Source organism: Plectropomus leopardus, chromosome 23 (genome assembly GCF_026936395.1).
Source record: "Plectropomus leopardus strain MGB_pleo_1.0 chromosome 23, ASM2693639v1, whole genome shotgun sequence".
NCBI lineage: Eukaryota > Metazoa > Chordata > Actinopteri > Perciformes > Serranidae > Plectropomus > Plectropomus leopardus.
This window is the reverse complement of record NC_142198.1, coordinates 3,223,053-3,246,145: the sequence shown is the minus strand read 5'-3', so window position 1 is coordinate 3,246,145 and position 23,093 is coordinate 3,223,053. Positions and strand designations below refer to the sequence as shown.

Below are 23,093 nucleotides of genomic sequence, written 5' to 3'. Positions count from 1 at the left end.
GATTTCACAGGGGAATTGTGGATTAAAAACTTTCCTTACTCAATTAATACTCTAAAAGCTGATTTTCACTTCTACCAAAGTCATTTTCTGGTGAGACATCTGTACTTTTAATCGTAAATAGCTTTATCATTCTATTAAAATATTACGGTTAAAAGTGGGTTCATTTTAAATATTTCAGATACTTTTACTTTTAAATAGTGTAACACATTGTACTGCTTTTTTAGAAAATGGAACATTAGCTTCATCCCCCTCCTCCATCCTCTTGGTGTAGTACGTCAGTGTTCAAGAACCCATGATATTGATACTGTTAAGTAACGATACCAGACCACTTCTTGTGTTGACGTTGATCTTTTCATCATTTTATTATATATATATTTATAATATGTACAGAAAAAAAAACATGATCAAACTCAGCAGGGAGACAGCACCAAAGTGAACAAGCCAAACAGAAAGAAGACAGAAGGTGAGTGACAGGCGAGCTCCTGCCCGGTGCTTTTTATTAACAAACAACACCTAGTGAGTGCCTTTAATAAGCCATTGAACAGCGATGGATGAGTGTGCAAATGACATGGAAAATACCCTCTTTCACCCAAATAATACAAAAAAAAAAGAACTGAAGAAGAAAAGTCAAGTGTTGTTTCGTCAGAATCACATTCATAAGCAAAAGCCCCACCCTTCATGTGTTTAACCCCACCCTGATCAGATTCCCTACCCTACTCAGTGTCCCCACATACTTCCATGGACAAGACAACACAGTATAGTATTCCATGAATACATTAAAATCAGTAGAATATCAAGACTCGTTGAAATAAAGATTTAAAAAAAAGGAAATCAGTCATCAAACCCCAAAACATCCAGTATATATTGTTTGTGTGTGTGTGTGTGTCTTGAGTGTGGAGTTTCAAATGATTGCTTGTTCTGCATCTACTCAGTGAGACTGGCGTGATGCCAGGATGCCAACATGTGTCCAAAAAGCTCGGGAATGTTACACACGGCCCTGCCCCGCTCTACACATACACACAATCTTGTACTTCTGACAGTGTGAGGACCCTCACCCTCACCTTACCCATCACAACTTAACGCCTTACCCCAATGCTTACTCGTGCTGCACCTGACTCAGAATCATGTCAGTCAAATCAGATTCTGCTGTTAAATACGAATATTTTACAATTCCTTTTGTTTTTCCAAATTAAGTTTTACAGTTTGAACAGGCTCAGAAGGACATCAGGTGTGACAACAGCATTCATGTGTTATATTGTTAACACGCAAATGCACGACGTCTTTTACTGACATTTAATATCAAACAAAAGCCAGAGATTGTGTTGTATTAAGTTGCTGTGAAATGTAAATCCTCTACTTCTAAGCAAAATCTCAGAGTTTTATAGGGTAGAGTGGCAGAATGGTGCGTTGCAGTCTCTACCAAATTGTAACATGACAGTCAAGGACACTTACTCCAAAGGAAAGTCTGGGGACCAAAATGTCGCCAGAAGTACACTGCAAAGCACACTAACTAGTTAATAAACTATAAATATATTAAAAACGACTGCTCAACTTGAAGCTATCTCAGTCAAGTGAGGGGTCTCTGACTGATGATTCAAACCTCCAACTTACAGGGGGCAGTCCTAACGCTTAACCTAACCAAACTGTGACCTGAACCTTAAAGACAAGTCTTAATGCTCAAGCAGAACTTTAAAGAAGTGAGGAGTGGCAGAAATGTCCCAACATTCCAAAAATGTCCTCACCTCTGTACTTAAAATGTAATGGTCCTCACTATGTACGAAGTACAACCATACATACACACACATTTACTGCTGTTTCCTTCCCTCCCCCTTTAAGTCAGATTCCAGTCCTGCACAGCAAACTACAGCATTCCAGTTTAGCTTAGCAGGGCTGAAAAACACAAGGCTAAAAATACATCAGTGTAAAATGATGCCAGACACACATACACACACACACACATACACTTTTCTCCAAGTGATGCCAACGTGATCACGAGTCACTGACGTCACATCAGTGCTTCACTCCGATCACTACAGAATCTAACTGAGCATCAATCAGCCATGAGGCTTCACAGAGAGAAGGCTGTGGTTCTCAGCAGAATATGAACTCCTCTAGATTTAGTTTTCAGGAGAACTGTGACGCCTGGGTTGCTGTTGTACCTGACAGGTTTTTTCTCAAGAGAGAGTCAGGAGTGCAACCAAAGCCTGGGTTAGACTCCCTGCTCTGAGTGGAAGGGCCGGTCAGGGAGGATCTCGAGGAATTCATCAGGTTGCAGTGACACGGTTGTCTGGAGGGGAGAGTTGGGAGTTCATACCCGGTCAGCAACCAAAGACCAGTCAGTCCCTGAACCTCCAGACGCCAACAAATGCAACACAAGTGATGAAACAGGTCTGGAATTGAATGCCATTAACTTCTGTTCAGCGTGGATCTCCCTGCTGCGTACAGCAGACCACAATAACCGAGGCAAATAAAAGCGTGAAGAAGGCCCTAATGCTACTTTAATACAGTATGTTTATACAAACATGTCTCCATATTTTCCAGTTCTTTGTAAAACAGGGTAAAAAGTTGCGGCTCAGATTGCTGAGGTCTCACAGAATTTTCACTTCAGTGTAGAGGCCCCTCTGTATGGACGGGGCGATGCTCTTTAACTCACATTCCTCTCAGTTTCCCTGGAGATACCGCTGAGAGCTACCACAGCTACGAGAAGCAGAGAGCGGCTCAGAGCTCTGGGCATGGAAACAACCTAATACCTATAGCTGAATTCGCTGTTACTATGCCAACCGTTCAGTGAATGACCACCGGCCTGTGTTCGGTTAAAACAGAAGGTGGAATCTGTTCACACGTTGAGCGACCGCTCGCTCCAGTTTGTCTAAAGTAATAAGTAATAGGTATAAAACCACAGTAGGAGTTGGCATCAAACGTTTGGTCAAATACTCAAATTATTCTTTGATCAGACAATTTCTGATCAAAGAATAATTTCGCCTTTTTGACAAAAACATGATTCCACCGATAACGACAGTGTAAGCTCTTGAAAAAGATGGTACTTGAGAAAAGATAAGTCTGACATCTAGAATGAAATTTGACACTCAAGTATGAGCAAACTTTGAAAAGCTTTGACAGATCATTGATCAGTCCCTTCAGAATTTTGCAGACTTTTCTGGTTTTGGTGTATTAAATTCCAGATTTCACAGCAGTTTTGACAGAGAAAAAATACATTTGGTATTATTTGAAATAAGCAATGTTTTTATGGGTCTTTTTTTAATAACGATTAATCAGTCGATTGTTAATTTTACCAATAATCGATTAAGGAAAGTTTCTACGATTTTTGGCAGTAATTTTTGTAGGAAAATGTGAGACGTCGCAAGACGTGCGTCGCACGTCTGCATCTTTACAGCCAAAAACAAGGTGGTGAGTTTGGTGACTTGCAGGAGACTACAGTGAATGGTTGAATTTACTAAAAGTTGTGGTGACTGGACAAAATTACAAGGTCACGCAGAATTGCCTTAACTGTAGCAATCACAACATCATAAAATCCTGAAAGGACAAATTAAACACATCTAATTAAGTTTCTGAGGACGCATCTAGAATCTCCTAAGGATAGGGGATTATGTCCACAGGATTATGGACATGTCCTCAATAACAGATAGGTCTGGACTTTCCGTGCAAAATGCACAGGCCTTCATATACTTCATAAAAGTGCTTGTTGGATCCTCTGACAGCACCTGAAACCACATTTTTTTGACGTTGCTGGACAGTAAGTGAAAGGCCTAGTTCATCTGATGTCGACTGAGATGATAATAATTCTTGTGAAAGACTCAAAAGTAAAATGAAGAACTACACAAGTGGCACAAACTGGAACGCTAAAGCATCAGATTAAGACCCCCAAAATGCACAAGGACATAAAAGACAGGCATGAATCACGTGTCCTAACTGGACGATCTGAGGGAAGGAACAGCAGCTTTTTGGAAGAGCCCACCCCCCTCAGCCAACAGACACACCCACACTGACATCTCCACCTCAGCTTCATCTGCACACAAGCAAGAACCGAATGACAGCCGGCACGCGCTGAACATGAGAGTTTACGCTAATTGTACAAGTCGCCTCTATCAGGAGTATCAATGATAAAACAAAAAAACAATAAAAGCACAACAATAATAAAACAGTAATTGTAAGATCAATGCAGAATATTGCCAATCACTTCTGTTTCTCAGCACTCAAACTGAGTGTGTTTCTCACGCTTCCTCATCAGTGTTTTCTGCCCTTGGACTGTGATATTTAGTGTCATTCCAGGAGCTCAATGTTACAGCTTTTCCTCAAATTGCTTTCTTTTTTTTGACATGAAATGAAGACTGAAAAAGAAAAAACTAACACCATATATTGCAGTTCTCACAGCCACCGCCTCCATCCCAGCTCTATGACTGGATGCGGAGTTAACTGCCTGTGCTCCTCTCCTACCTCAGGTGTTGAGCAGGAAGCTTGGTCAAAGAACCTCTCAGTTAATGCTTCCAGAAAAACTAACGACAGTCTGTCTTTGTAGATCTTTCTCCTATGTGTGATCTCATTTTAGCTTCACACGAGGGGCCTGGTTAATGAGAGAAGCCTTTAAAGCCCAAACCAATTTATTTTAGTGGAATCGCCACAAAGGAAATCAGCACAAAGCTTTTCTGTAGTTTAATGTCTGGGAATTTTGACCTGTGAAGTTGTGCCATTGGCCATTCGCAAACTGTCTTGGTAATTCCTACTTTTTAGGAAACAGAGGGCTGAGGAGTCAAAGACAGAGGCTTTAAAAACAATAAAAATGTGTCTCTTGCGTAAACTGTTAACTTACAGCTAGCAGCCGAGCTAGCTAGCTTGTTAACCATAACTGATAAGAAGTTAGCTCTCACAAGTAGTCACTATGCAAACTAGCTTGTTTCGAGAGAATGCAAAATGCTTTGACAATTATTCTAACTCACAACACTTCTTCTGTCATCCCTGTACAGCCACTTAATGTGTGTTCAGACAGAACGTGAGGTGAATTTTAGCACGTGCAAAATTGCATATAAAATCAATGGAAAGGCTTCAGTAGCCATAAACAGATACAAATTCACCTGTCACAAATTTTTTTAAAAAAGTGTGTCCGTGTGTCCATTTCTAGCTAGCTTACAGCTAAAGGTGACACAAAAGAAAAGAGTGTGGTTTTAAAAGGTACGGAGTGAGTGAGAAATTAACCCTTTGAAACCTGAGCTTCAAAAAAATGGAAAGAAGGCAGTGAGCAACTAAAACATCCAAAGAAACTTGCAAGAAATTAGTGAAGTATAAGGAAATTACATGAAAATAACTTTTTAAAAAAGTAAGAAAAAGAGAGAATTACCTGACCATATATAAAAAGACCTAAATGACTTAGTTCTTAAAACCCATAATAATTCTGTAACATTATTTCAAATATGCAGTTATGACAATTACCAATAGCTTTTACACAGCCTGCCCCATAGTTTCCCCAGCTTTTCTAAAATAATTTTTAAAATACATTTTTTTTTTTTTTTGCAATTTGTAGAACATTTCTTACAAAGTTGCTCATTGCCTTTTTCTCGTGTTTTTTAAAGAAATCACACCAATCAGCTCAAGGTTCAAAGGTTAAAATATTTGTGAAAGGTGTCTGAAAACAGGACAAGAACAGTGATGTCTTTTGAGGTTTCAAAGGGTTAATATAATTTATGCACTACATAAACGATCCTAGACTGCCGTTATTTATCATTCCACGATGTAAGATGGGTGGGTGATGGAATCGTTTAAAATGTGTTTTCATAGTGTTTGGCTCAGGTCACTATGTGGGGAATGTCGGGAACACCCCGACACTCACAATGTCAAGTGCCCCGACTGTGAATCTGATGCCAAGTGGGGCTGACTGCGTGATGCCACTCTGATTTTCATTGGCTGTTTGCCAGCCTCTGTTGTCCTCATGTGCTTGTAGTTGGTATTTCTTTTAAAGAAGACAGAAAATGCGATCAGCACTCATTTAAAAGTCAACCATTTAAAAGTAAAATTAAAATAAATAAAATTTTGAGGGGAAAAAAGGCCTCTGTGCCCACCAGCAACAGGATACTGTTAAAAGAAGATACTTAATTGCATCCTGTGTGTCATTTGATGGGGATGGTACTTGATTAAAAAAGATTATGTAAACATTTTGTAAAATTGTGTAATTTTCTGGTTTCCATCATTTTTTCCCACCTAAAACTGTCACTGCTCACAGCTCTGGTACATTGGCTGTTAGGGGTCAAATTCATTTCAATGAAATAACGTGAAAATCCTCCTTATTCTGTCTGAACACACCGTTACAAATCTAAAGTGTTAGCTGATGAAGAGGACAGATGGAGGGAGGCTCACTGAAAGGGCTTTCCCTGCTTCTTCATCAATAAATGGCAATGATGAGACACCGTTCAGAAACACTTCCTACTGTCCACAGAGCGTCTGCAGTGTGTGACTCGACACCCTGTAGCACGTGTGTTTGTGTGTGTGTGCGTGTGTGTGTGTGTGTGTGTGTGCAGGTAAAAAAATTCCATAAATGAAAAGTTTGGACTGGGGCGAGGCCCTAGGATGAGATCAGCAAAGACAGACAGCCTGAGGAGAGACAGGTTTGGCCAAAAGGCTGCAATCTCTTTAACCTCTGCCACCCCACTAAAGTGTGTTTGCGTGTGTTTGCGTGTGTTTGCGTGTGTGTGTGTGTGTGTGTGTGTGTTTGTGTGTGTGTGTAGAAAGAGATGAGCTCACTGGTATCTAAACCTAATCTTCAACTGCCTCCATTCCACTCTAAATCAATACCAATCTTCCTCCATATCTGTTTTCTTTCTGTCCTCTTGGCAGAAAGTAAAAGTAGCCTCTCTGTCTCTTTCTGTCCCTCCCTCACACTCTGGTTGTTTGATGGGTGAACAAACACTTGTAAAGTTTTCTGATCTTAACACTCTTACAGTTTACTCCTCTGTCTGGCCAGCCCTCCCTGGTTGTCCGGGCGGGCTGCTGGAGGGGGGGTCAGGGAGTGGTTGAGGGTTACAGGCTGTTATGGAGGGATGGTGAGGTGTGGGAGTGGCAGAGAGGATGTTGGGAACACAGAAGGAGGAGAGAGGGAGATTTCAGTGGAGATGGTGAAGGTGATGGTCGAGGTGATGAAGGCAAGGGGTCTTTTAACAGCAGCCCCCTCCGGACTGCCTGACAGGGGTGCTCTCAATTTTTAAGTTGGGCTTGTCTCCGCCGGCCGTGGCCCCAGGGCCCATGCGCTTCTTGATCTCTGCCGCCATGGTCATGAAAGCCTGCTCTACGTTGGTGGCGTTCTTGGCGCTTGTCTCCAGGAAGGGGATGGCCAAAGAGTCTGCGAACTCCTGAAAAGATGGAAGAAAGTTGGAGTTAAACTGCGCTCAGAACATACAGACCTGACATCGGAGAATGCGCAGTGACGAAAGCACCTGCTGTGTCGCCTCACGTCACCGTGTCTCAGCCCAAAATTTGCACACAAATACACTAAACCAACTGCCAACCAGAAAGTGCGTTCTGCGCCTGCGAGGGGAAATACCCTCAGCAGACGGCAGTTGTACTTATTCATTATTCAAAAAGGGACACTGGAAGACAGCTTTGACGTTTGTTTACCACTTAGCACATTTACAGCATAATGCAATGTTTCAACACAAATCATCTGGAAACAGTTTGGCTAAAGAGCTCAATGACTAAAGAAAAACAACTGTGTTTCCACCTCAATCCCTAAACTTAAGCTGTTTGTTTACTTTATCACTTCCTATTGTCCTCTCGTGTGCTGAGTTCAACAGCCAATCATTGTGACTGCCTTCATCAAGATGCTGAATCGCCAGAAAAAAAGCCAACAAGGAGCAACAATGCAGGACACGCCGAAGCGACAAGTGCCACGGCAGCTCACCAGCAGCTCACCGTCGGCTTGATGTGATGGGCCTTAACAAACCAATGGGCAGGGTAACATGGACCACAAGAATCTCAAGGAAGCTTATCATTTTGATGCTCTTATTTTCTTCAAATTGAACTGATGATGTGATCATGTGCGGCACAAATACATCTGTTGATAACATGTTTGGCTGCTTACATGAATACTGTTGTTAGAAAGCTAACAATAAAACAGATTGCGCCATGTTTACTGTTGCTATGTCCACCTGCTCTATCTGAATAAAGGTTTCACATTCTGTAAATATGGTAAACACATCCACACTTACAGGCAGAATTTCTGCATATCAACAATTAAATCAGTTACACTGCAGAAATGAAACACTTTCCAGTTGAATAACGAGGGGTATGTTATTCATGAAACTAAAGAAATCCTACAATTGTGTGACTTTACCCCAGTTTATTTAATTCTCAGTTAACCCTTTGAAACCTGAGTAAATTGGCTTCTTTTTTTTCTTCTCTTTTTAATGGGAAGAAGGCAAAATGCAATGAAAGAGGAAATGGCCCAATAATGAGCCAGATATTGGTAAAAGGTACAAATAAATTACCTGGACATTAGTAGAAAGCAATAAATAAATACATTAATTAATTAAATAAAAAAGATAGTAAAGATAATTTTAAAATGCATATTTATCCTGTAACATAATTTTAAATATGTTTATATGTGTATATTATATGAATAATTATAATTACTAATAATAAATTTAGCTTTTCCCAAGCTTTTTTCTTTTTTCCTAAATTTTTAAATTTAGGAATTTCCCATATTTTTTTTTTTTTAAAGAAATCACACGTTTGTTTTAGGTTTAATACTACTGTGATTTTTAAAAACATTTAGCTACTTGTGTAATTTCTCTGGGTTTGACTGCCCCGTTATGTCAGGCATAGATCAAGGGCTGTTTTGATTGTTACTCATCATTTGTTTATGTTTTGAATAGAGTTTATTACTCATAGGCATTCATTTTGGGTTGCCAGGTTATGGAAAATCCCACCTCTCTATACTCATCCTCATCTCCTCTCTATAAAAACTCAAGTGTGTACCATGTTGGAAATGTGTAGAGAAGTGAAGTTCTGTTTCTGACTGATCACATAGCAGCACTTTCTGATCTGAACAGCTAACCAGCGGTGTAATTCAGTCCGCTTTACTGAGGTTTTACGGATGAGAAAATGTGCCACCAACAGAAAGGGCTGTCTCACAGCAAGGTAAAGGGGTGGAAAAATTTTAGATCTATATTGATTTTCTCAGGTGAGCCTTTTTCAAGTGGCTTAAATAAGTTTTGCTGTAAACCCTATTCCACAGCAGCAGACTGCCTGGCTTCTGTAGTGGTACTTCTACAAACAGAACACGTGCCAACTGATATCTCTATGTAACACACTGACTAGGAAGACGTATCTCATAACACTTAAAGAAAAAACAAATTATCCTTCTGGCTCATCAGAAGAACTGTTCCTCCCTCATTGAAGCCAATAACAAGCCATTGCTGGATGCACAGAGAGCAGTCTTACCTTGGCTGTTGTGTAGTCCACCACCTTCTTAGTGGTCAGGTCACACTTGTTGCCTACCAGGAGCTTGTTGACGTTTTCGCTGGCGTAGCGGTCGATTTCCTGAAGCCACTGCTTCACATTGTTATAGGACTCCTGCACCATGACAAGAATAATAGCATGACTAACCCTGGAGCTGACTGCACATAACTTTATAGGTTTTTAACATCAGCAACTGGCCAGTAATATTTATACAGTTAGAGGGAACTGTAGTTAACAGCTGCACAATCGAATGAGATCCCATACTAGCACCCTGCAGTAATTACCACTTTCTAATGGGTCTAATGTTCACTATTTCACTACTAGACAGTGTCAAGATAGTGATTTAACTCTTTAAAAATGTCGGTTTTATTTTGTCCCAATTATGAAATCTGAATTTTTTTTAATCATTGCAGCTGTGTTCATGCATATGACATACATTTTGGCAAAATTGTGTATTTTTGTTTAATCTGTGAATTTCAGCTCAGCTGCAACAATAAGTCTAAAATACACTGTGGAAACTAAACTGTTGCATTCAGACTGTTAAGTGTAAAAAATGTGCCTTTGAAACCCATTCAAACTGCAATGTTTGATGTTGGTTAAAAAATGTACTCTATGAAAGTAGAAAATAATATTAATGTCTAACATTTTTTAGCCTGATTTTGAAAAGCATATTTTGTGTGCAGAGCAATACAAGTGTGTGTAATATTAAAGCGGGCCCTAAGGGTTAAAAAGAAAATTTGTTTATAAAGTGAAGTAAGTAAGTTTGTTCATTTCTAGTTGATTCCTAAGAGCCAAAATCTTATTCAAATGAGTACACTGATTATTAATTGCCTCTATATTTCATGCTGACATTGTCTCTTTATTTCATTTCCTCGAATAAAACGAACTATTGCCAACCAAATGTGTGCTTGTGTGTAGAATCAAACAATTAACAACCTCACACTCACTAGTTTAAGTTGAGCAGGGTTGGTGCTGAACCTCCAAAAACTTTGAGTACTGAACTTAAATTCAGCAAAGTGACAAAACTAAAAAGTGCTATCAGAGCTGACCTACCTGATCTGTCACATCATATACAACTATGATGCCGTGGGCTCCGCGGTAGTAACTGGAGGTGATGGTACGAAACCTCTCCTGCCCTGCAGTGTCCCACTGAGAGAGACACAAAAAAGAGAGCAAGGGAGAAGCAATTAGAGACCAACAAAACACACTGCAATTTCATAAAGAATGTAGGTAAATGGGGTGACGGTGGCTGAGTGGATATAGCAGGTGCCCCATGAATGAAGGCAGTGTCCTTGCCGCAGCGGCCTCTGAGTCGACTCCCGCACAAGGCCCTTTGCTGCATGTCTTCCCCTCTTTCTCCCCCTTTCACGCTATTGATCTGTCCTATCTAATAAAGGCTAAAATGCCAAAAACTAATCTTAAAAAAAAAAAGAATGTAAGTAAATGTATTAAAAGGTCATAACGATGCCCTCCTCAAGACCTGTGAGACACATGAAAGATCTCATATATTGTTTGTTCAACACAGAGGGGCAGTCAGGGATGAAGCTGTGAGATATGGATCTACTGTATACACGTGAAGCGTTAGATTGAATGTTGGAGATGGGGGTCGGTAATTTTCATTGATATTGATATCATTATCGAGACTCCATAACGATTTGAGTCTTTATCTGAAGAACTGTTTTTTCTTTTATTGCTTAACAAGTGACTGTTTGTGAACAAAACAAACATATTTCCAGCCTTCAATAAACATGGAAGAAAATGTTTTGTTAGCTCCAGAAACTATTTCATTTTCACACTGAGGTGTTGGTTAATATCTACTGTCACTTTCAGTCAACGTTTCTTTTCTTGATGTTACATTTGAACAAACTGTTTCTGACCCAACCTTGATCACAACACAATGAATCCTTATGAAACCTCATTTATTTAGCTAACTAATGCAAACTCTAACATTTGATTACAATTGTTAACCGACAGGACTTGCTACAAAGTTTTGATGAGCTTCCCACTGTCGCTGTGACAGGATGAATATGAAGACTGTGCCGGCTGTGCAGCAGCTGACGGAGCTGAAGGTGTTTTTTCAACCCGAAGACAGCCGAAGGTTCTGCATTTAGGATTAATGTGATGCACAGTGTTGATGTGCTCGGCCATGGAGGTTCCTCCTTATCTTTTGCTTTGGTAATTGTAACCAAACTTTAGACACACGGTCAAAGCCTCGCAAGCATCTGGCCACCAGGTTTCTTCTTCGCTTGGTTTGATACCCGTTGACTGGCAATTCAACGGCAATGAAAAATTTTTTGGACAACTGATATAAACGAACCAATGATTAGATTTAAATGACCTGAGTGGACTCGAGATGTAAAGACCACGGGGTCAACAGCTATATCGATAAGCTCAAACATTATTGATTTTCCAGTTTTTAAAAAGCAGAACCAGGTCCTTACTAAAAACCAGGTTTGGATCCTAATCTCTATTATACAGTAAGCTTTACTTTTTACTTTTTTCTGTGTAGCAGTGAAAACAATTGAAAAAAAATGGAATCAGATGGAATAATTAGTGAAGAAAGACAAAAGAAAACCTAAGAGCAGCAGAGTAGTGCGTCTCACACCACTCTGCTGCTGTAATGATGAAATTAGAGATGTGTAAATGCTCATTATGCTGAAATTACCACATTCATTTACAAGCTAATAGAGCACAGCTAATGTCACCCACCTTAGTGTTTTTATTAGCGCCCTTTGTCTGGTGCTGCTGCCACAACACTCAGCAATGATTGAAAACTGCCTTTTATTTGAGAAATCATTTAATAATATAACAGGATTTCATGTTAAGTATTTATGGAGAAGAAAAAGGAAATGCTTTGATGTAGAGCAGATGAGTGTGAGTCTGCCTCCCTGGCCAAGTGCTTCTAACAGCACTATCAGCTCTATTTCTGTGCCTGTGAAGGACACGCTGGATTCTTTTGAAGCTTTTTTCAGCCCTCAGTGATTTAAAGTGAGCATTCCTCTGCTGCTGCATGAGCGCGTGGACGTCATCTGACAGCACAAACACAACCTGATTCACTAAACTCAGTTCGGTGACAGTAAACCCAGATTACCAAGTCACACTTAATGAGGGAGGTCTTTCATTGCCAACTCTGACTGAATTATTAACCCCACGATGTCCTCCGCTATTGTGTCAGCAATAAGACGGAAGTGTTTATGTTTTTGTCGTGGACTTGAAGCCAGTCAACACCTGGATGTTAGCGTTAACAGACTGAAACTGTAACAGCAGTATGAGGATTTATCCGCTGTGAGCTGGTAACAAACTAACAGCTCTTCAGTTTAGAGAACATAGAGATTTCCAAGCCGCAGTAGTGCTCCATGGGGAAAAATGTGACTAAATAGTCACAGTCTGGAGCTCTGCAAAAGCCTTGCTCTCTGTGTGTGTCTGTGAGAGATATATCGCCCACCCTTAATGTGACATAGTTAGGGATGTTACCGTTACTGGTTATCATGATTATCAAAGTTAGTAATATCATAAAAAAAATTAGTTATCATGATAACTGTGTGTGATTACCATGCTTTGAAATCACAGTAGATACTGTCAGCAGGGTCCAGAATTAACACACGCCAAGTGTCACATGTGAGTAAATAATTTATTCGCCACAAACATTCATGCCAAAATAGTCATGTATTATACTATGCTGAGAAGATGCGTTTTGGTGTCATTTGGGGGCGCATGGCTCTGCTGCGCTCTGCTCCAGTGCCATCTGTGTGTCACACACACTGCACACACCTGCTCAGTGCTGCGAAACCTGGCCGTCTCACGTGCCACTAGTTCTATAGCACTGTTTAACTAACGACGCATCAGCTGATCCAGTAAACCATCACAGACCATCAGCCGCTGATCTGCTGGTAGCTAACGCTGCGTGCATACTTCTCAGGGTTATGAGACATTAAGACGAAGGCCCCGCAGTTTCAACCAAGACGTCAAACTCTTTTCGCTTCTCACATCAACAGCAACAGCACAGTAGCTCCATTTCTTACGTTCTTACCTTTCACAATAAAAGCCCTAGACAAATACACTGCCTCACAGCTTACCAGAGGCTGTGGTAATAAGCTGTTCAACATATTTAGTACTTCAACTTCAGATTCTGCTCTGGCCTCTTCTTTAAGTTTGCATTCAACATAATAAATTATTATCTCAATTATATTTACAGAAACAAATGTATATGCCAAGCAAAAAGCGCAGCACATTTCAACAATATCACGATAATATCTATTATTAATTTTGGTCACGATAATCATGATGTGAAAATTTGATATGGTTTTATCTCTAGACGTAGTATACAGTAGTTGGTCTGAGTGTAATTTTTTCATGACATTTACATTTTTTAGTTTGTAAACAGTGGAAACACAAAGAAGAACCAAGTAAAAGCCCTACAAGGTTCTTAACAGTTCAGGCGATTTACTGAGCGGAAATCCATTTATGTCGTGGTGTGTTAACAGTGATCCATAAAAACAAAGAAACAGAATGAGACTGTGCCGTGTGCTTGTAATTCTGTGTGTATATGTATGAGCAGAGCTACTGTATGTCAGCCTAATCAGCTGGCTGTCTGTGGGGTGGCACAGTCTGTTCCATTAACTACAACAAGATCCAGTTACAGCTCTGTCTGAATGCAAAATGTGCGCACACACTGCACACAGTGTTTTCATAACAATGGTTGGATCGAAGCCCTAGCTCAGGTGAGTGTTACAAAGGGTGCTCTGTGTTTGTGTGTGTTTGAGCGTGTGTGTGTGTGTGTGTGTGTGTGTGTGTGTGTGTGTGTCCTCACAATCTGCAGTTTGATGGTCTTGCCATCCAGCTCGATGGTGCGGATCTTGAAGTCCACTCCGATGGTGCTGATGTAGCTCTCTGTGTAGGTGTCGTCCTGCAGGGAGGGAGGACAGGAGTGGGTCAGGCCAGCAGCACAGTGAGGACAGACTTTTGAGGTGAACAGAAATGGAGGAGAAATGTTTTGGAGAGGGAGACAGAAGTGCTTACAGCAAAGCGCAGCAGCAGACAGGACTTTCCCACTCCAGAGTCTCCGATGAGCAGGAGCTTGAACAGATAGTCACTGAAAGAAAAACAGTAAAGTTCAGAACAGGAACACATTTTTAACCCTTAGTGCCTGCTTTAAAATTACACATACTCATATTGCTCTGCGTACAAAAATGCCCTTTTTTAAAATCAAGCTTTAAAAAAATAATGTACACTAATATTATTTTGAACTTTCATTCAGTTTTTTTTTTTTTTACTAACATCAGTCCTAATCATATATATCAAATATTCATTCATTTTCAGAATTTTAACCCTTTAAATGCCAGGCTTTAGTCGTGATGCCTCTATGTTTTTAGATGAAAAAAAAAAGAAATTAATTAATTTCAAGATGCTACATGCAAAGTAGATTATCTTTTATTTTTATTATCACTACCTGACATATGTCAATGATTAGCAGCAATATTGATTTTTACACATTATTTTTTCTTGTGCAGTGTCAAATATTAACACAAGAGGCGCTTTTCAAAATCAGGCTATAAAAATATTATACAATAATATGATTTCTACTTTCACAGAGTATATTTTTTCTATCCAACATCAGTCCTAATCATAAATATCAAATACTGATTAATTTTCAGAATTTTAAGCCTTCAAATGCCAGATGAATATTAACACCATATTTTAGGAGCTGAGCTGGAAATTCTAAGATTAAACAAAAATACACTACCTTGCCATTAAATTTATTCCATATGCATAAACACCGCCAAAATGATCAAAAAATGAAGAATGCAAAGCGTGTAAAATGTCCCTAACATTCCCTAACTGCATGTACAGTATCACAGAGCTGCTGTGTCGTGTGCTGACTGTGTCAAACAGTGACTGAAATCATTCTCCTGACACACTTCTTCTCCCAGATCACGCTGGGATGAGATACCTGAACAAGAATAAACTTTTCTGAGCATAAACACAACAAATCCCATGTGACGATCAAAACTATCAATGTGTTAGTTTGTCTCTAAATACGTTGTGACTTTCATACCCTGCCTTTGGCTCTCTGCTGCTCTCTGCCTATTGTTCACAAAGGAAAATCTTGAAAATCAGCTCACAAATATAATATATAATTCCTTTTTTTTTTTTTTTAGATTTGAATCAGATATGGCTGTTAAATATGAAGATTGACTATTCATTATTTTTTTCCCCATGCACTGCCTGCCTAACTTTGTCTCTTACAGAAACACTGCATCCTGAATCCAGAGTTTGCATCAGATTAAAAAAAAAATCATGCACCCCTTAATACTCCGTCCCCGGAGCTGCTGTTTGCTCTCATCTTTAAGTAGTCTCCAAGCAGCAGGAAATGTGAGACACAACCAAGCTGGCTTTTCTAATTAGCTTGTGTCATGCAGTGGTACAGGATTGAGTCCAAGAACCCAAACATGAGTTAGCATTTTTGCATTTCAAGTTTCCTTGTCTTGATGTCAATGGTTTTTTCAATGTTAGATGCCTGAAATAAGGTCTGTGGTTAAAAGCTTAAGAGATTTTCTCATTTCATGTCTCTTGTCAAAGGCCAAAATGCCAAAATCGAGGCCTCAGAACAGGAGTCCACAAATCAATGAGTGACGTCACAGTGGCTTTTTAAAGAATTTCAAATTGAGTGTTATGTCCAGACCGGTGATTTAACTTATCGACTGTTAGTGGGCAGCCCCAGCAATTTCCTAAAACCACTGGCCACTGTAGTATTTTTGGCAAACGTTAACTCAAATAGGAGGAAAAAGTGCATTTCTTGGGGAAGGGATCGATCCACATTTGGTGCTGTAGTATTTGTGGCTGCCGGTCAGTGTGTGCGAGATGGAGTAACACTGGGTAACCCATAGCAACAGTGCAGCTCACTGATGTGTTTTTAATAGTTTCTGAACATCAACAGAGCTCTATGACACAAAGTAATAAATCAGGCTTTGATACAAACTCAGCGCCTGTAAGTAGATATATTCATTATTGATATGGGTCTTATTGTATGACTTGTTGCGATTAGGGGTGGGCGATTTATCGAATATACCTGAGGTATTGCTGCTTGTTTCACGTGCGACATATAAAATTACTGTGTCGCGAACATCAAGTATAAATTGTCATGTCATTTTTATAAGCCACCCGCGTTGGGGTTCTCTCACTCTCTCCTAAGGCTCTCTGCCTCTTACAGACACACACAATCAGCAAGGCTTTTGCAGAGCTCCAACCGTGACTATATTGTTACATTTTGCTACTATGGAGCAGTACTATGATTGGCAAATACTATTAATATCTGAACTGGAGAGCTTTTAGTTTGTTGCCCACTCACAGTGAATGAATCCTCACAGTTAAAGGCGCTGCAGTATCTGTAGTAACATTAACTGTCTGCTAACATCCAAATGTTGAGCAGAAGCTTAAAGTCAACAACAAAAACATCGACACTTAGACCTGAGATGAGCCAGGTCCTACAGAACAAACATGGGTCCCACTTTGATTTCTTTAATAATAACAATTCTTTTCAATATTTCATAATAAAAGCACTTGAAATTCCTTACAGCCATATTTTATTAAATGTTATTATAACTGTAGTGTAATCAGCTTTATTATACTTGATTTAACTTTATTGTAACCACAGTTTATTCAATAATTTTGTATTTTAGTAGTCACCATTAGTTTAAAGGACATTTAAAAAATACAGAGATATATATCGTCTATTGCGATATAACCTTAAAATATCACAGTATTACTTTAGTAGTAATACTAAGTCATATCTCCTAGCCCTAGTTCCTATAACAGACATAGAATACAACCCCAAAGCACCAAGTTTACTAGATGTCCCCTGTTTTATGCTACTTCAAAGGCACTTTGTTTGTGAATGACATAACAGCTTATTTTTCACCAGCTACTCAATCTAAATACTGACAGCCCTGCTTCAAAACCAATTACATTTATAATCATATCTGATGGTTGATTTGATATAAATCAAAGCTGAAGTGAGAAAATATGACACCTAAACAGACAACCTGCTAATCATTTCACTAACAAAGAAGTATCACTCTGTTGGAGTTGCTGAAACGACAGAAACACTCAGTCTGCTTGTGATTTTACAGTGGTGCTACAGAGTGGAGGTTCCTCTCTCTGGCTGAGTGCACACATCAGCTGCAGAGAACACTTTAAGGACAACAGTCAAGCTTAATTTTGTTCTGTCATCAAGTTAGTCACTGAATTAATATTGATTACTAACAGCTAATGTAATCTGCAGCACATGACGTTTATCATTCTAACATGACAGCAAAGGACATTACAAGAAAGAAGTCAAAAATTTCTAGATCTTAATGGTTTTTAAATAAATGTTTGAACCAAACATGAGCTCAACTCCGTCCCCTGCCTTGCTAGCAGTATTGGGGAAACACTGACTTTTAACGTGGAACTGTTTTATTCAGTGTTTTCAGCATCTTTAATCACCTTGTCTGTTTGTTTGCAGAGGAACAGACCTCTGCAGCTAATTTGTCTCCTGGGAAAAATACTCCTGAAGGATGAACACTGAAGAAACTGTAATTGAGATGCAGAAATTGACTGCCATGTTGACGCTGGCAATCTTTTGTTAATATTTTTTTTGACGCCTCATGGCAGAAAATTTCATATTGTATGTTTAAGGTCCACTTAAAAGCTTTTTCTGGACCTTTCAACAGCATCTCATGGTCCTCTTCATCAAATGGCTCCTGCCCCATAAGCCCCAGATAAAAAGCTAGTGAGGAGACGTTGACTATTGATTTTTTTTAATCCAAGTTTTGTTTGCAGGTCAATAATAGAGTCAATAATAAAGTAATTAGTGGGCACAGAGAGTGGGGGGAATGGCATGGTTAACAGGGACCTAGCACATTCTTGTGCCCTGGGGCCCTCCTGCAGGTTAATCCAGCCCTGGGATTGGAGATGGGGATCATTTAAAACTTGACAAGTGCCCACACCTGACCTCCAGCACAGATGGCCTTTAAACCTTAACAAATTAGTTTGATTTCTTTTGAAAAAATGGTAAAAGAGACAATGACCAACTTGGCAAGAAATTGGTAGATTTCTAAAAGCAAAGAAAAATATCCATTTAATTGTAATTTTTTGTTTTGTTTATGTTTTAATTTCTTTTATTTCAACTAGATTTCAAGTAATTATCTTTGCAATTTGCTCAAGTTTTAAGGGGAATATATATGTTGTCTATGTTTTTCTGTTGAGGTGCGATATTCACTCCTACTACCAGTAGGTTCCCAAAATGATGTCCAAACATCCCCCACCCAATCCCTGAGAGGAAAACAACATCACATGCATTTGACACACAGCACAGACAGCTGGAGAGAATTGCCCAATGCCCCTGCTATTCTTGTGTCATAGGAAACTGAGACCTGTCGTGGATCGCAGCCTGACACCCGATCAACTGACAATATCTCCCCAACACTGGATGCAACAGCACTGTTGCAATAAACCCAGTTCACATTTCTGCAGAGCGACAGCTTGTGTTGCTGTGGACTGAACCTGAGGGCCACCAGGACAGCTCAACCAGTTATTATTTATAGGCCATCTTATTAATATACTTAATCTGAGTGATAAGCAGACTATTTAACTGAACCTGCCAGCTAACAACAGTCATTGTTTTAACCTTAATTGCTTTTACTGCCAGTAAAGTAGGGCAGTGTTAGCTTTTCAATGAGTGCCAGAACAACGACAGAGTTTTGCTTTTGATTTATTTAAAAAAAAAAAAAAAAAAAACTTTATCTGATAGGTTACCTTACTTTGAGGAATATGAACTGGTTTTCTACCCAAAAAAATATTTTTTTAATTTAAAGAAAGAAGCCTGTGTCCTAAAATATTTTCTAAGATCAAAAAGCCATTCAGCCTGAAAATAGTGGGGGAAAAATTACGTTTAAAAAAATGACTTGGAAAAAGTGCTCAAAAATTATATTAATTCTTAAACATTATTCTTCTTTGTTTTTGATAATTTTGGCTTTAATTTCTTTTTTACCATATTTGGCATATGGAGAAAATAAATGCAATTTTCACTAGGTGCACTGTCACAATCAATGTTGCTGCTAATCCTTGACATATCCTAGGCTGTGATCATCGAAATAAAATCTACTTAGCATGTAGTATATTGAAAAAAAATAAAACAAAATTATACACACACACACACACACACACACACACACACACACATATATATATATATATACACATATCCTTTTTTTCACTAAAAGCATAGTGACATCATGACAAAAACTTGTCATTTCAAGGGTTAAAATTCAGAAAATTAATGAATATTTGTTAATTATAATTAGGACTCATTTTAATTTTAAAAAATAATTCAATTAAAGTAGAACATAATATTGATGTATAATATATTTGATAGCCTGTTTTTGCATTTTGTATGCAGAGTGGTATGAGTGTGCATATTTGATACTGCACAAAAAAACAATAATGTATAAAAATCAATGTTGCTGCACATCATTCCAGGCTGTGATAATCAAAAAAATCTACTTAGCATGTAGTCTATTGAAAATAACTATTTTCATGTGATTTTAATTTTTTAACTAAAAACATAGTGGCATCATGGTTAAAATTTAGCTAATTCCTGAATATGTTATATTTATGATTAGGAATAATTTAGATTTTTTTTAAATGACCCAATGACAGTAGAAAATCATATAAATGTATATATTTTTTTATATAACCTGATTTTGAAAAGTGCATTTTGTGCACAGACAGGTATGAGTGTGAGTATTTGACACTGCACAAAAAAAAAAAACAATAATATACCAAAAATAATGTTGCTGCTAATCACTGGCATATCCTGGAATGTGATAGTAAAAAAAAAAAACTACTTAACATGCAGTATAATCAAAATATATTAAAATTATTTGTCTTTATTTTCATCTCAAAACATAATGGCATCATGAAAAAAACCTGGCATTTAAAGGGTTAAAAATCTGAAAATTATTCATATTTGATATTTGTAATTAGGACTGCTGCTAGTTAAAAAAAAACACCTTTTTTTACGACCTTTTTAAGAGCTTGATTTTGAAAAGTGCATTTTGTGCGCAGAGCAATACAAGTGTGTGTAATAATAAAGTGTGCCCTAAAGGTTTAAATCTAACCACTTATTTATGATGGAGGGGGTTTTGCGTTATCCCCAAGTCACTCAGGGGAGGCTCAGGGAAAAATATTTGTGACTTTGGAGAGGTGCAACAAAACAGTCACACCCAAGCCACCCACCTCCTCTGATAAGTAGAGAACAGTCCCTTACCATGCCGAAGTGTATAGAGGCACACAACATTAAAGCATGTCTAAGGAGAAACAAGGTTATAGTAGTAGTATGTGTAAACACACAGGGGACTAAATATTGTCTGCTAAGGGTGTGGAGGTTTTGGCTAAGCTAGTTAGACAGGGTTCCAGAAGGATTCTACCGTCAGCTCCCGGACAGCCGGTGACACCGCGAGACGTCCGAGAGATTCGGTAACAGGAAGGCGCGTCTCATCTCGTTTCAGGGCTGCGGGTTTGCCGTTAAACATCTGCTACCTGCCCTATCACCCTGCCCTTAGCCCCGAGCAAGGGAGAGAAAACAATGTGGGCATTGCATTTGCCAAATTAACAAACAAAGCCGCATTCAAGACCTGGGAGTTAACTATGTTTTACTTTGGCACCAACCAGTTCAACATATCAGCTGTAGTTAAAAATATAGTTTAATGCCAACTGTGCCACTGCTAATAAGTCTGGCAGTAAACAGGAAGCCATTTCTAAAGGCTGAAATTGACCAAAATAGAACCTGATATGTTGTATTTCTGGCTCACCGAGAACACCAAGCGTCTGAATTATGTACTTTATTATTTGCACCTGTGCCTGTAAAGTCGACACCTATATGTATGTGGAAAACAAACAAGCTAGCTCGTCATTTGAGGCTACAGGTCAGCCATTCCGGCCACGTTACTCCGTTACTTCATGTAACGTTACTCTCAAGCTAACGTTTCCCAATCTAGTTTCGGTATCAAACGATGGCAGCGTTCCCTCGGAGCGATATTTACTGCAGTTTTGCAAACCGGACTGTACATTTTTCCCCTGAAAGGTCGCGTGCTACAGCCGACATGGTGTAAGGCACGAGCTACACTGTCAGCTGACGTTTAAAGAAAACACGTTCGCGAGACTGACAGATTAAAGGAGCTGTCCGCGCCCTGCTCACGAGCCTGCTAGCTGATGTGTGACAATACATTAAAAGCCACTGGAATTAGCCTGCATTATTCATTAAACGTTACACCATAAAATACACTACATAATATCATGAATTCGCTCTGAAAACAGCAATGGGTGCCTTAAGTGTGTTTAATGTAAGGTTAAACTCACTATTCGGGGTTCATGGTTTCACTCTGGCTGTGTTTTTCTGTCGGCGACTCGACTCTTCCTTCCTACTCCGGCAAAAAAGATGACTTGGAGGTCCGGGTATCCGAGGCACTTAGAGGGCTGTTTTACCGTCTCCGTTACTGTCCAGTGGTCGTTCCTCTGTCTTCGACCGTTATTTTTTCATATGTTTTTGATTCTAGCGGACATATCCCTGTTTCAACACGTTAGGCTGTTGTATTTTACTCCTATTTTCTGCCTTTCTGTGTCCGTTGCTTGCTACAGGCTCAAGATGGCTGCGCAGGTGCGGTAGTGACGTAAGATGACGTGTCACTACTCAGAAATCAGGATGAATCGAGAATTAGAGCGGTGCTGGGATTTGTAGTTTATCAGAAAAAGTATGTCAAAAAACAACTACAGTAAAACTTCAGTTAATAGGCCGGGCTATTATTTTCTAGAATCATTTAACTCAACAGGCTTTGTGACAGATGTCTATATGGGACAGGCTTTTCATTCTTTCACACAATACTGTTGCTCATCAGAGATGGGAGATGCAATCAAAATATTGATTTAACCCTTTGAAAAATGGGCAAATTGACTTTTTTTTCCAAAAACATGGGAAGAAGTGGGTAATGAGGAACAAAAGAAGAGATGACCCAGAGGTTAGCAAGAGATCTGTGAGAAATACAAATAATTCCATGAAAGTTTGCAACAACAAAAAAAACTTAACAAAAAAAAGAAAACCAGAAAAAGTGAAATAAATAAATATAAATCAAGAAATGACCTGAAAAAAATGCTTAAAAATTATAATTCTGTAAAATAATTTAAAACAAATAATTCTGATAATCACTAACCACTTTTCCCTCGCTCTGAGAACAATTTTCATTAAAGGTTGACTCAATATAAATGTGCCATATTCACTGAAGTATTTAAAATCACAAATAAATGAACATGGTATACTATCATATCAAATGTGTTGTTTTGCTCATCCTGTCATACTATTGTCAACGCTGACAACCTATGGGTTATTATTTACAGTGCATCTGTGGTTCCATACATATCTATGGAAGACCATAGAATGACACAAAAGTATAAGTGGCAGTTAAAAATTATGAGATGGTGAGCTTTGAATCATATAATTTTGACCTACCTCATTATTATAATTATTTTGACCTCAATCAGTCAAAAGTTTGACTTACAACCTCCTACATTTAATTTAGTATACAAGATCATAAGAT

General features: G+C 38.9%; 1 protein-coding gene across 1 annotated transcript; it reads right to left on the bottom strand.

The window, feature by feature from the left end:
* Nucleotides 1-329: 329 nt before the first annotated feature.
* On the bottom strand, nt 330-23,040 carry rab1ba (zRAB1B, member RAS oncogene family a). The gene is made up of 6 exons (XM_042512621.2): nt 21,862-23,040; nt 14,482-14,554; nt 14,273-14,368; nt 10,516-10,611; nt 9,445-9,576; nt 330-7,355 (listed from the first exon to the last, which is right to left on the bottom strand). The coding sequence occupies exons 1-6, from the start codon at nt 21,873-21,875 to the stop codon at nt 7,161-7,163; spliced, it is 606 nt and encodes a 201-aa protein (XP_042368555.1). The 5' UTR covers nt 21,876-23,040; the 3' UTR covers nt 330-7,160.
* Between the last annotated feature and the right edge of the window lie 53 nt (nt 23,041-23,093).

Coding starts and splice junctions, on each gene's coding strand:
- rab1ba (XM_042512621.2), bottom strand. Junction 10,612..14,272: donor AGACCATCAAACTGCAGATT/GTGAGGACACAC, acceptor TGTCTCTCTCAG/TGGGACACTGCAGGGCAGGA. Junction 9,577..10,515: donor TATATGATGTGACAGATCAG/GTAGGTCAGCTC, acceptor GTCATGGTGCAG/GAGTCCTATAACAATGTGAA.